General features: G+C 39.3%; 1 protein-coding gene and 1 long non-coding RNA gene across 3 annotated transcripts; one reads left to right on the top strand and one right to left on the bottom strand.

The window, feature by feature from the left end:
* Positions 1–961: 961 nt before the first annotated feature.
* Positions 962–4,948, bottom strand: LOC146761548 (uncharacterized). Its single transcript, XR_014944234.1, has 2 exons — positions 4,816–4,948; positions 962–1,130 (listed from the first exon to the last, which is right to left on the bottom strand). It is a non-coding gene; the product is annotated as an uncharacterized LOC146761548 (long non-coding RNA).
* Positions 4,949–4,959: 11 nt separating this feature from the next.
* Positions 4,960–9,412, top strand: TMEM18 (transmembrane protein 18). Of its 2 annotated transcripts, XM_015859348.3 has the most exons (5): positions 4,960–5,038; positions 5,151–5,271; positions 6,406–6,460; positions 8,609–8,702; positions 8,781–9,412. In XM_015859348.3, exons 1-5 carry the CDS (start codon positions 4,991–4,993, stop codon positions 8,868–8,870), a joined length of 408 nt encoding a protein of 135 aa, XP_015714834.1. In that variant the 5' UTR covers positions 4,960–4,990; the 3' UTR covers positions 8,871–9,412. The 2 variants fall into 2 exon arrangements, with proteins under 2 accessions (XP_015714834.1, XP_085398275.1); XM_085542149.1 differs by lacking the exon at positions 6,406–6,460.
* Positions 9,413–13,694: the final 4,282 nt, after the last annotated feature.

Genomic DNA, 13,694 nt, shown 5'->3' with positions numbered 1-13,694 from the left:
CTAGCAACAGCAAATGAGCAGCCATGTGAGCAAATGTGTCTATACAGCTACAGCAGTTTGACTTAAAGGCAAGGGGGAAAGGAAGACAGACTAGATATATACATAGAATCATATATTTGACTTTTTTTCATATGGACAACAATTCAGTGTATTCTGAAACCACACAGAGGCAGTGCTATTAAGAAATGTAAAATTTAACTTTGCTTCAGATAAAACAGAATAAAAACATGCTGCAATGAAGACTGCAAAATATAAACATTGCAGGTTTTCTTGCAGATACTGAAGGGGGTGGTGAGGTCAAGTACACAGCTAAGTATTATCCCTTAACTGATAATACAGGCTCAGGAATAGATGCTCAGTGGTGCTCCAGTAGTTACCACATCTTGTCATTGTCTCTCCTCTGCTGCATTTTTTCTTTCCTACTTGAATCTGTAAAACCTCAAGTTGCAATAAAAAAATTAAAGGAGAATTTACCTGACCTCTGCTCAGCCCTCCTGATACAAAATGCAGTGGAGCTCCCACACATGCAACACATGATTACTCTCAGCTTACGTGCTTTTAGCACACAGAAAGTAAGAGCGAGCCAATAGGTACAAACATGGTATTGATGTCTGATAAATGCACAAATATTCATAGTTCTACAATTATTGCCAAATTTACAAGTGTCCTGTATATGTATTTATAATGAGCGTAAATTGATTTCTATATCCTGATTTCAAAACTTAACTAATTTGAACAGTTGGCCTGAGCCACTTCGCCCAACAGCACCATGAGAATTATGAACTGCTGAGGATAGGCAACAAATACCAGAAAGTGATAACCATGCATAGCTCCAGGATCAAAAGGTGAAGATATCAACTTTGTAGCTCTGCCTGTCTTCTCTGTTGCTGAATACTACCAAGTTTTTCCACTCTCCTCTCCTGATTCTTTAAAGAAAAAATGATGATGATGAAGAAGCACAAGCTGTGAAGTAGATTTTATAGAGAGTGCTCAGTTCCTTAGACAAAGAGGATGAGATCCCTCAGAACAAGTATATGTCTGAAGAAACGTCTCTCAGTTGAAGATCCTGCTCCTTCTGCTCCATCCTCCATAGTGGCAAAAGAGGCCAGGATGTGCTGAACACTCACGACCTTAAGCAAAAAGAACAGTGTTAACATTAAGCTCCAGAAATCCAGACAAAATCACAATAGTTGCCCTACACATACTAAATCTCTCTATGCCTTCTTGCCCTTTTATAACAATAGCTTCACTGTAACTTGAATGCAGTGAATTATGTACTGTGCACGCTGTAGTCATACATCAAAGGAAATAAAAAAGAATTTAATTTTCAGCCCATCCTGTGGAATGACACAATGTGGTGCAAGCAAAAAACAAAAAACAAACAAAACAAAACAAAAAACCATGCGATCAATGGAGCAATTCTGAGAGAAGAAAGCTTCAGAGGAAGTCACAGTGAATTTTGAGTGTGTAATTAAGAGCAGGATCTAATATTGTCAGGCCTGTTGTTTCTTTTTTGCTTGCAATAAGTTTGGCCTCTTCTACTCTCGACAAAGACCCAAAAGAAGTAAAATCTGGTTATTTTTCCAGAACATAGCAGGGCTTAGAAAGAATCCTTAGGAGATCTTTTGTGGGATTAGCAGAATAATTTAATAGGCAGTCATGTTGGTAGGTAGAGAACAAAAATATATTTGCATTTCAGACTGTCTGTAAGGTTTGGGAATAGTGGAGGAAGAAAAGTTGAAGCCTGAAGCTATTCTGTACTGAGAAAAAAAAAATCCCTGACAGAAAGTAGATGAAAGAGATGTAAGACTCTTAAAACAAAACATAAACATACAAAACATCAATTTAACTTTCAGGCTAATACAATATTGCTTAGTGTACACAACTAAGCAGTTAAGCAGTTGATTTATTTTTTTTTCTCATTTAAAATACAGAACCATGCAACCAGAATAATTCAGGTTGGGAGGGACCTTAGAAGTTCATTCCATCCAAGGTCTACTAGGAGGCAAGGTCAGGTTACTCAGGGTTTTATTCTGCTGGATTCTGAAAAATCACAAAGAATAGACACCCTACAACTACTCTGGACAACCTATGCCATTGCTTGATTGCCTCCATGGAGAAAAGGTTTCTTCTTACATCCAGCCAAACTTCTAGGTTCATTTTTCGCCTACTGTATCTCATCTTCCTACCAACACACTAAGGGAGCCTGAATTCACCTCTTTTGGTAATTCCCTCATAGGTAGGCTGTTATTAGGTATCTTCTCTAGGCCAAAATAGTCTACTTCTCTCAGTCTCCCACCAAGGACAAATGCTACAACTCCCAGAACATTTTGACTGCTCTCTATTGCACTACTGCACTACTTCTAGTTTATCATTATCTTCCTGGTATATGCAGTACCTAAAGCTAGAGGCAGAAGTTGCCTAATGAATGCTGAAACCCTTACTCTCCTTGGCATACTGTTAATACAGCCCAGGAGATTTTTAGCAAAGCAGTCTGTCCTCCCCTTGGGAAAAGCATGGAGCAAAGTTTTTTCTCTACAGGAGAAGTGAGCAGTGGGTGAACCAAGCACGAGACATTCACCATCACATCTTCCACACTCTGCTGCAGTCAAACTCTGTTACTATCCCTCCATGTGACAAACCAAAGAGGGATGAAAAATAACTGGAAGACCTAACAGAAACATGACAACGGGTCTGCACAGTGCAGTCAACAACTCTGATGTTCTTGAAAGCAGCATATAGTAACAATTCCTGACTGTGTATTTGGAGACCTCTCCTTGGAGATCAGATTCAGTGATGCGCAGAGAAAAACATGCACTTCAACTCCAGCAAGACCCCGAGAGATCAGATGGCCATTGACTGATGTGGATGCTATGGAAAATAATAGTAGAATAATTTCAGACTGTGTTCAGTTCTCCTAATGTGTAACTTCTGATCAGGCCATCTAAGTATGTACACTGACTTACCTCATCATACTAAGACACTTATAAGCTAGTTCTATTTTCCATTTTGTATTCTTTTAATGATAATTAAAGACAAGAAAGTTCCTAATAACTTTTCCCCATCAATCTGCCTGTGTAAATTGAGTGTTGTAAATTATTTCACAAACAACAGCTGAAACAACAGCTATTTAGACAGCTCAAGACAACCCCAGTACTCCTAAATGAAATCCACTTCACAATGGGACATACCCTACAAACACAAAATGTTTAATTTATGAAAAGCTAAAGAAAAAAGGGTGTAGGACATGGCTTACTCAATACAAGCATATCAGAAATTGATATTCCATTTGTCAAAGATACCTTAATATATGGATCTTATGATGAAAGGCACTTCATTTTCTTAAGGCAGAAACTACAAATGAAAAAACATCTAACTGTCCATTAATTCTAAGACTCATTAAATTAAAAAAAAAATAAAATGAAACATTTCCTATATTAGTAAAGAATTTGTGAAACAAATCACCTTTGAAGCTTCTCATCAGTAAGCATAAAGACATATCCAAGTAGCGTTTAGAGTGTGCATTTGTTAGTTCTTAAGAATGTTGATTTCATATTTAACATTTCATTCTCCACTGGAAATGTTTGAGACTTCACTTACAACAGATCAAAGTGCTGGTAATAATTACACATCTGCTACCACCTTGTGACGAAAAGCATTACTGGCTTTATTGCAGAAGGAATTCCTATTTTACTATTTAAAAAAAAAACCACAAAACCAACACCTTACACTGTTTCTACTTTGGATTACAGTAAAAGCTATATAAATTTTTTAATACTGTGCATTGTAGCCCAATAAGCTATTGACTGTCCATCCACTATTGACTGTCCATCCACTACTGACTGTCCATCCACTCACTTTGTAGCACAGCCTCACCACCAGCCAGCATATTCTGCTCATAAAGCAGCTTCATTCACTTAAATGAGACAAACCATCAGCTCTTGGCAGATGGTTACTCTAGTCAATTACTGAGCAATCAAAAGCTGAACCCTTATTTGCAAAAACCCCAAATAATTTAACGTATTACACTAATCGTAATGAACAGTGAAGCAGGAAACAGATGCTCTGCTGGAATTCAGAATAAAGGGGGGCTAAAAGGGGGATAGTTAAAGGTAGTTTATAGAAAAATGATTTAGTTAGTTAGGAAAACAAGTAAAGAAAACAAGGGGCCTGAGAGAGCAGGAAGGATGCAGATAAGGAGTGAGACCTCACGGAAGACATCAGGCAAGGAGAATAGATGTTGTAAATACCAGAAGAGAAGTTGCATCCCCCTGATAAGAACAAGAGGGGGTCTGCATGCTAAAGAACTATTGAATATGTATCAGAATTCCAATAAATCATTGACTATGTATGAGATGTACCTATATCTGTGTCACGATTTTACTAGCTGGTGTGCAAGTTTGGTGGAGCTATCCCCCTTGCACCCAGCGCTGGAATAAACATACCGGCTTTATAACCCATCTCTGTGTTATAGAGTTTGATTCCACAAGTCAGTAAGACTTATCAAATGACAAAGTCAATTTTTCTGGCTGTTTCCCTATCTAAAACATGGGATTTTTTTCACCTGAAGCAAAAGAGAGAAACATCTCTAGTGTCAACTACCTGACACTACATTGCTGATGTGTGACAGTAAAAAGAGACTAGCTCACAGCATCAGCCTGTATTTGGTTATGCAGCAGAGTGAGAATAGCATTAGATGTATTTACTTCAGACTGAAACGCTAATCACTTGAAGCACTGTTTCTGAGAACAACCACCTCACACACAGAGCCAGAAGAGGCAGTGCCTGATGCAGGCTGCCTGTCTGAGAAGATACCTGAGCTCAGAGCAGCCACTTGAGCTCAGAGCAGCCACCTTTGTACTTCTCATGTGTAAAGGCGGACCGGCCATTTTCCAACCCCATGAGACACACCCCGTCGTGAGGCAGGGATTCAACAGTTGCAGGCTCTCGCGAGGCTTCGGCCGTGCTGAGGAGGAGTGCCGCCGTCGCCATGGAGCAGCCGCTGCACGGCCCGCCGGGGCTGTCCACCATCCTGGCGGTGAGGAAACGTCTGCGGGAGGGAAAGGGAGAAAGCACCGAGCTCTGTGTGTACGGGAGCCTTGCTTTGCCGTCTCTCGTAGTTGCTGTATCTCCTTTCTCTTTCCCCACAGAAGACGGACTGGGCCGAGCCGTGGCTGCTGGGGCTGGCGTGTTTCCACGTCCTGTGTTTCCTCCTGACCTGCTTCTCTTTCCAACACTACCGGGTGCAAATAGGGCACTTTCTGTGCATGGGTGAGTAGTGCATCCGTGAACTCCTTCCTCTTTATGTGATAAATGTCATCGGTGTTGTTTGCTTTTACTGTATGTTAGGGATAGTTTTCTCGTTTAGTTGTGTAATGATCTTTGCAACTGATAAAGCGAGTAGGAAGTATTTCTCTTGTGGCCATGTGTGTGTCTGTAGGTAATGTATTTAACAGTTTCAGAGCAGCTCTAAGCTATAGATACTTAGTTTACAAGACTGTATGAAGCAGAGGCTTGAAACTGGGAGGGATAGGTGAAGTGTAGATATGGCTCGTGGATGGTTAGTGCTGTGTGTTACACTGCAGCCCAGGAAACTTGTTACACTGGAGCAGACAAGAAATTGAAAAACAGAAGCATTTTCCTGCTTGTTTTCAGGTAAGGGTGACAGGAAACTGGAACAGATTGCCCAGTGAGGGTGCAGAATCTCATTCTATGGAGATATTCAAGACCCATCTGGACACCTACCTGTGTGACCTACTGTAGGGTACCTGCTTTAGCAGGGAGGGGTTGGACTTGGTGATCTCTTCAGGTTCTTTCCAACCCCTGTGATACTTTGGAATCTGAATTCCATTCCAGCTTTGACATTTCTTTTTACAGGTATAACTTAGAAGCAGTCACAGCAAAGATTGTTGGAATTATTATTTAATTACATAGAATTATTTAGAGTTAGGGTACTGGTTAGGCTGTGGTTGGGCTTGATGATCTTCAAGGTCTTTTCCAACCTGGGTAATTCAATGATTCTATGATTATTTTTTGTAATTGATAATTTATTTTCTGAGCTCTTGTATGCCCAGTTAACTAAGATTTTGCACTGTGTTTGGTTTGGTTTTTTTTTTTTTGGTCTGTAATGTATAGGGTTTTTTTTTTTCTCTCTTACTACTTATTAGTAACTATGTGGGATATTAATTCAGATCTGCTTTTATTCAGTTAAGTAGTGAATGTAGTTTTATCTTCTACACATGAAATTGTAGTGTATGATATATATCTTGTGTATAATATATATATATATATATATTATATATTATTAATTTATATATATATATATATCATGCACAAGGCAGAACTGATGGCAGATTGTTTTCAAAGAGACATTGAATCTAATACTTTGTTGTTTTTTTTGTACAGTGTGTTTAGTGTACTGTGCTGAATATATAAATGAAATAGCAGCCATGAACTGGAGGTAAGCGCTTTCAATTTCACATGTAAAAGCATGGTTTTTTCATATCGTTCCCCAAAAAGCCTTTAACCTAAAAGAAAGCAACTTAGCATTAGAATGGGCAGGGAGTCTGTTGCATGGATACAAAGCTTTTGAGAAAGCCAGAATGGTACAGGTAAAAGAATCACAGAATCACAGAATTGTAGGGGTTGGAAGGGTCCTCTAGAGATCATCGAGTCCAACCCCCCCTGCCAAAGCAGGTTCCCTACACCACGTCACACAGGTAGGCGTCCAGGCGGGTCTTGAATATCTCCAGAGAAGGAGACTCCACCACCTCCCTGGGCAGCCTGTTCCAGTGCTCTGTTACCCTCACTGTAATAAGTTCTTCCGCACATTCGTGCGGAACTTCCTATGCTGTACTTTCATCCCATTAACCCTAGTCCTGTCCCCACGCACTACTGAAAAGAGACCAGACTCACCACTATGGCTCCCACACCTCAGGTATTTATAAACCTGGATCAAATCCCCTCTCAGCCTTCTTTTCTCAAGGCTAAACAGACCCAATTCCCTAAGTCTCTCCTCATAGGGGAGATGCTCCACGCCCTTCACCATAAAAAGAGCAGACAGGATTCGAGCTTTGGGTTTTTATCTTGGGTGGGTGGGTGGTGGTGGGTTGTTTTGTTTTTGGCAGCTGTTAAAGTTTAATAAGCTGAATTTAAGAACTACTTCTCAAAAAAAACCTGGTGCTATCTTATATACTTATTTATTTATATAAAAGTCATTAAAATTTGCCCTTTTTCTAAACCTGTGTACAGGACTTCAGTCATAAGAACTGAAACTGTGTTCAGTCTTGGGCACCTCAGCACAGAAAAGACATGGAGGTCCTGGAGCAGGTCCAGAGAAGGGCAATGAGGCTTGTGAAGGGCTTGGAGAATCAGCCCTATGAGGAGAGGCTGAGGAAGCTGGGGCTGTTTAGTCTGGGGAAGAGGAGGCTGAGGGGAGACCTTATTGCCCTCTTCCAGTACCTGAAAGGTGCTTATAGTGAGAGTGGGGCAGGTCTCTTCTCACTGGTGACAAGTGACAAGACGAGGGGAAATGGCCTCAAGTTGCGCCAGGGCAAGTTTAGGTTGGATATTAGGAAGCACTTCTTTACAGTACAGTTAGGTACTGGAATAGGCTCCCCAGGGAGGTGGTTGAATCACCATCCCTGGTTGTGTTTAAGAGCCGTTTGGATGTGGTGCTCAGGGATATGATTTAGTGGAGGGTTTTTAGAGTTAAGGTTCTGGTTAGGCTGCGGTTGGACTTGATGATTTTCAAGGTCTTTTCCATCCTGGGTAATTCTATGATTCTATAGATTTTCCCAGTGTAACTGAATATTATAAGGTTAGCAATTAAGTTTAACTACAGAAAGTACTGTGAATCAGTGCTTCGCTTTCCTAAATTACAGCCTTACTATGTCTAGTAACCACTTGGTTACCACTTCTAATATGAATAACCAAAACAAATATGTAAAAAGTAGTTTAAAAGACTTCAGGATAAGCATGATTTCTGAGGCGCAAATATGTCTGCCTGTTCATATAGTCACAGTATGTTATTTTATCTGTGGTTGTTACAGAATCACAGAATTATCAAGGTTGGAAAAGACCTAGAAGATCATCTAGTCCAAACATCACCAATACTTCCCAGCTAAATCATATTCCTCAACACCACATCCAAACGTCTCTTTAACACTTCCATGGTCGGTGACTCCACCACCTCCCTGGGCAGTGCATTCCAATGCCTGACTACCCTTTCCGAGAAGTAATACTTCCTAATGTTCAGCCTGAATCTCCCCTGATGCAGCTTAAAACCATTCCCTCTAGTTCTATCACTGATTACACGAGAGAAGAGGCCAACCCCCAGCTCACTACAACCTCCCTTCAGGAAGTTATAGAGAGCGATAATGTCTCCCCTGAGCCTCCTCTTCTCCAGGCTGAAACATGGGGTCTTGAGCCTTAAAGAAACCTTATACAGTCTCTTTCTTCAAGTTTCATACAGGATAATGCTCGTGTACGTTTGGGGATCCCAAAAAATAGGATTGTCTGTATAATATCCACATTGAATAGTTATTCTGAAGGTATAATGTTCTGTGATCCATGCTGAGTAAAGATTTCTTTATTTTTCTTCTTTCAGGCTGTTTTCTAAATACCAGTACTTTGATTCAAGAGGAATGTTTATTTCACTTGTATTTTCAGCGCCTCTTCTGGTGAATACTATAATAATTGTGGTGCGTATTTATACTTCCTAAGTTGGTAATTAAATGTGTATGGATGGATTTAATTGTAATGATTTACCTGTTTTTCAGGTCAACTGGGTTTACAGAACTTTAAATGTAATGACTGAACTGAAGACACTACAGAAGAGAATTAAAGCAGAAAAAGATAAAAAGAAGTGAAAGCATCTAATACTTTTTCATTTACAATTTTCATAATACTTGTCCAGATAATCAGTCCTTCTATATGCTTATCCAGAAGCAGCAACTTTTTTGTCTGATATCTGTGACTTTACAACTTGTGATTATGGACATTGAAGAAAGGAAATACCCATAGTACATCTGATCTTTATGAAATTGAGAAAACTGGGCTTACCAGCTCTTTGTATCCTTCAATACAAGCTAATTTTTCACCACGACCAAGTCTGTCAATAGCATTGAGAAAGAACCTTCCAGTTTCCATTTGCCTGTATCTTATTTTTTTACTCCCCGTGAAAATTGTGTTGAATTGTATTTATCAAACATCCAGTCTTCTGTTAACTTACGCCAATGGGAGCCATGTTGTGAATTCAAGTTAATGGAAGAATTCAGAATACCTCAGGAATTCATGCTTCTGTGAAGCATTTCGCTTCCTTATAAATCATGTTTCATACTTCCTTTATGTATTGTGTGTCAATGGATAGTTCTGATACGGCAGCATTTTATAAATAAAAATATCCACAGTATCTTAAGTTGAGATTTTTTTTTTTTTAATCTTTGTGTCTCATACAAGATTTTAGCAAATCAGTAATTTTTATTTTATTTGTGTGAATAATTCAAATCATGGTTTTAATGCTGATATATTGTCTTACTCCAATATAGGAGTGAGAGGGATATAGGAGTGTGGGGAGGTTCTTTGATACATGTATACCCAGTGTGAGTTTAAGAAACAGCGGTTCAAATGTTGGTCCGACCAGATTTTTACAAATCTTAATAGGGGAGATGGGGAGGGGGAGGATGGACACTGTTAAGATGTAGGGTGATGGGGAAGGGAAGGCAGGCAGTAGTAAAGATAGGAAATAGAAGCAAGGAGTCTTTGTAGGAAGCAAGAGGGAGATAGTCATCACCGTGGATCCAGCGAGGTTTGTAGTTCAGTCATTGATTTTATATAGATGGATGTAGTTTTCCTTGCCTAATTTGGAAAGGTTAATTTTATTCTTACAGTTTGATGGGGCAAAGTATAGAATTTTCATACATGGACCTAAACTTAACCACACAACCATGTTGGCCGTCCTTCTGTGAACTGTTCTTCAGCAATACTGTTGCACAGTTGTTTCAGTGTCATGTATTTAAAGCTTGTGTACCCTGTCATACATGAGATACCAGGGAATCACAGAATTGTAGGGGTTGGAAGGGACCTCTAGAGATCATCGAGTCCAACCCCCCTGCCAAAGCAGGCTCCCTACACCACATCACACACGTAGGCGTCCAGTCGGGTCTTGAATATCTCCAGAGGAGACTCCACCACCTCCCTGGGCAGCCTGCTCCAGTGCTCAATAGATAGTGTTCAGTGCTCAGATACTGGTAGCTTTTGCTATCTGCTTGCTGAAGTTCTCTCCCTTCTTATCCTCAGTGTAACTGACCTTTCAGGCAGTGTTTAATTGCATGTTGTGTTAACAATAGTAATGTTGCTGTTTAATATAAGATCTCATGGCACCTCAGTCCTTTAACAGGTAAAGTGAGCCCTGCATTTTGAGCATCAGGGACTTAATTTGTAATTAGCAAGTAAAAATCCATTGTGGCTGAATATCACCTGTTCATTTCTGGTATGGCTGTCCTAATGCAATAGCTCACAGGCAGATAACACTTAGAATTTGAAGTTCCAGCATGGCAGGTGTAATTTAGTTCTCTAGTTCTGCTGAGTGAGAGTGTAAACAGATCCTCATTCCAAAATTGTACTGTTATTCTTGAATAGTGAACATTTCAAAATAGACATTTCACCGCACTTATCAATTTGACTTTAAACCTTTCTTGACTTCCCAAACTATAAGTAAATTACGTTACGAATGTTAAATTGAGACAAATTGCTACAAAATGCAGATCTCAAGGGAGATCATTGCAGATCTCGAGGCTCGCCACTAGATGTCACTGTTTCACACGCAGCAGCCAACCCAAGGATTTCCTTTAAAGAATCGGTTCTGGGGAAGTTTTTCACATTGGCTTCATAAATATTTTCTGCATCATTTTGGAATAACCATGAAAGCTTGTAACTTCTGTAACTTTTGAAAGCAACAGATTGTTCTTGATCTTCAGTCACTTGCAAATGTTGTTGTTTTATGAACTAAAAAGTACTTTTTTAGTAGCATTGAACGCTGGAACAGGCTGCCCAGGGGTGTGGTGGAGTCTCCTCTGGAGATATTCTGGAGATATTCAAGACCCACCTGGACGCCTACCTGTGTGACCTGGTGTAGGGAGCCTGCTTTGGCAGGGGGGTTGGACTGGATGATCTCTAGAGGTCCCTTCCAACCCCTACAATGTTGTGATTCTGTGATTGATGAGAAGCAGTCAGGGCTGTGTTTAGGTGGGTGTTTTAAGGCTTCACAATTTGGCATGGAAACTTATCCCTTCTCACTTACATTTGCCTATGGAGGTCTTCAAGTAAAAATGTGTCATAACTGAAACAAATATGTTTTTGTGTGGATGCTGACTGAAACACTCTAATTTAATTGGCAACTTAATGTGCCTTCCATTTCCTTGTGATTACCCTTATGTAACTCACCATTTCCACATCAGGATGTTAAATATGTGTTTATACTCCACTGTAGTCATAAATGAGGTTCTCAATATCAGAAGTCACTTCAGTCTTCCTATGTAACACGGCAAACAGTTCTTAGTGGTCAGATGTTTGATGAGAAGTCATATGTGCAGTGTTCTCTGCATGACATTCCTGTTTAGTTACCCTTTTAACTCACATGAGCTCCACTTACACTCACTCCTTTCAAACTTTCAGTTCAAATTTACCTCAGCCCCTTCCTGAGATTAACATACATTTGCACGCACTCTGAAAATATGAGGGTTGTGAAATGCAAGCCTCGTAATTCAAAACTGAATTGCTTTAATGGGCCGCTGTTCTTTCACAACTTTGAAATCATAGTCTTCACTTTGATTTGGAGATTGATCAGAGAACCGGTTTCTGATAGCCACCTATGAGAACATGTGATGTCTGAAGTTTATACTCAACAGAAGTATCAAAAACTCAGGGAACAGATGTACCAAATAATACATGTCACTTGGTCACCAATAAAGTTGTTGTTTGTCCTAGCAGAATCCAGGGAATGGAGGATTTGGGTGTTTAAATACATTTGACCCACTTCAAAGCTGTAAAATTGAATTAGAAATAGTTTTAATGACTTTAATTTGTCGGATTTTAGATTATTGATGTTCAGACCTTTTTTTAAGTAATTGCAATCTATTTTTCTTTCGAAATTACACAGTCAATGCAAATAAAACAATCCCATTTTATCTATTGTTTCAATTGCTCTAAATCCTAAATTAGTCTAATCCTTCTACTGTAGTTATAAAAAAGTCAGGACACAGAACATTCCTTTGATTGACAAAGACTAATTTATATTAAAAAATAAAATAAAATCAATTAGTAAATAAAATGTGTGCTGAGTTTTCTGCTTACCATATGTTTCATGCAAAACAAATCTAAATAAAAAGCTGCATGGATTTATATGTCTGGGAACTATGATAACTGTCATGTTATGTGATTCTCATATAAATGTTCGTATTGGATATTGAGAAAAGAAGGCTCTGGGGAGACTTCATGCGGCCTTCCAGTACTTGAAGGGAGTGTATAAACAGGAAGGGGAGCAGGGTGGATAGTGATAGGACAAGGGGGAATGTTCTTAAACTGAAACGGGAGGTTTAGGGTAGGTATTAGGAGGAAGTTTTTCACACAGAGGGTGGTGATGCACTGGAACAGGTTGCCCAAGGAGGCTGTGGATGCCCCATCCCTGGAGGCATTCAAGGCCAGGCTGGATGTGGCTCTGGGCAGCCTGATCTGGTGGCTGGCAACCCTGCACACAGCAAGGGGGTTGAAACCAGATGGTCAGTGTGGTCCTTTTAAACCTAGGCCATTCTATGATTCTGTGATTCTATGATTAATGCACTTTTTCAACTTGTTGCTTATTTGATTCTTGTACACTTTAATATCCTTCACTATTGACAAATTCCAAACTGTAATGCTTTAAAATTTTCTCAAAATCCTTTCAACTGAAAGATTGTAGCTTTATTAAAACTACTCTCTTAAAAAAGTCTTACTGGAGACTTAACAGAAAACAATGAATGCAAATGTTGGATAAAAGTTTGTTGTGGCAGGGGTAAAAAAATGAGGGGAGGGGCTGTTTTTTGTTTTATTTTATAAATTTCATTTTTAATTGCCTTTACCTAACAGATTATGTGCTAAAACAGAATTAATCAGAATCCTGCACACAATTAAGCAGTACCAAAGCTCTCAGTTTGTGACTATGTATGTCCGTAGTCAGGTCTACTTAGGTAGACACACATTAATTCATTACTAATTAACAACAGTCCTGTCAACACTGTCATTCAATATCATTAACTCAGTTCTCATAGGAGATACTCTTACAAAGTCATCATTGCATTTAAATTCAACCCAAGTGTTATACACCATACCTGTATTAACTCATCCAAAAAAGATAATATACATTATTAAGTAGATAATTGGCAGTATTATGTATGAGCTATAAAGCAATCAGTTTTCATTGCTGTCCTTAGAGGGCTCTATTCCATGCAGTATTACTGGGAAATAGGCTGATTTGGCATTTTAACATATTCTGACATCGACTGTAATTTAATTTTGGCCTTACATTAATTCTGTTTACATGGTTTTAACTGTGTACAGAACCTTCCAAGCTGGTTAAAAGGTCTGATGACGTAGATTTAGGATTGTGAAATGAAAAAGGATGTCTACAAAGCCAATTCTCAGTTCCTAAATTTCAA

This window comes from Coturnix japonica, chromosome 3, assembly GCF_054131305.1.
Source record: "Coturnix japonica strain WE chromosome 3, WE-NBRP24, whole genome shotgun sequence".
Lineage (NCBI taxonomy): Eukaryota > Metazoa > Chordata > Aves > Galliformes > Phasianidae > Coturnix > Coturnix japonica.
This window is presented reverse-complemented; position numbering and strand designations above follow the sequence as displayed.

What these genes read in the sequence shown, in the direction of transcription:
- TMEM18 (XM_015859348.3), top strand. Translation starts at nt 4,991, where the DNA reads ATGGAGCAGCCGCTGCACGGCCCGCCGGGGCTGTCCACCATCCTGGCG. An exon ending in ATAGCAGCCATGAACTGGAG is followed by an intron (nt 6,461 to 8,608) that starts GTAAGCGCTTTC and finishes TTCTTCTTTCAG; the next exon opens with GCTGTTTTCTAAATACCAGT. An exon ending in TGAATACTATAATAATTGTG is followed by an intron (nt 8,703 to 8,780) that starts GTGCGTATTTAT and finishes CCTGTTTTTCAG; the next exon opens with GTCAACTGGGTTTACAGAAC.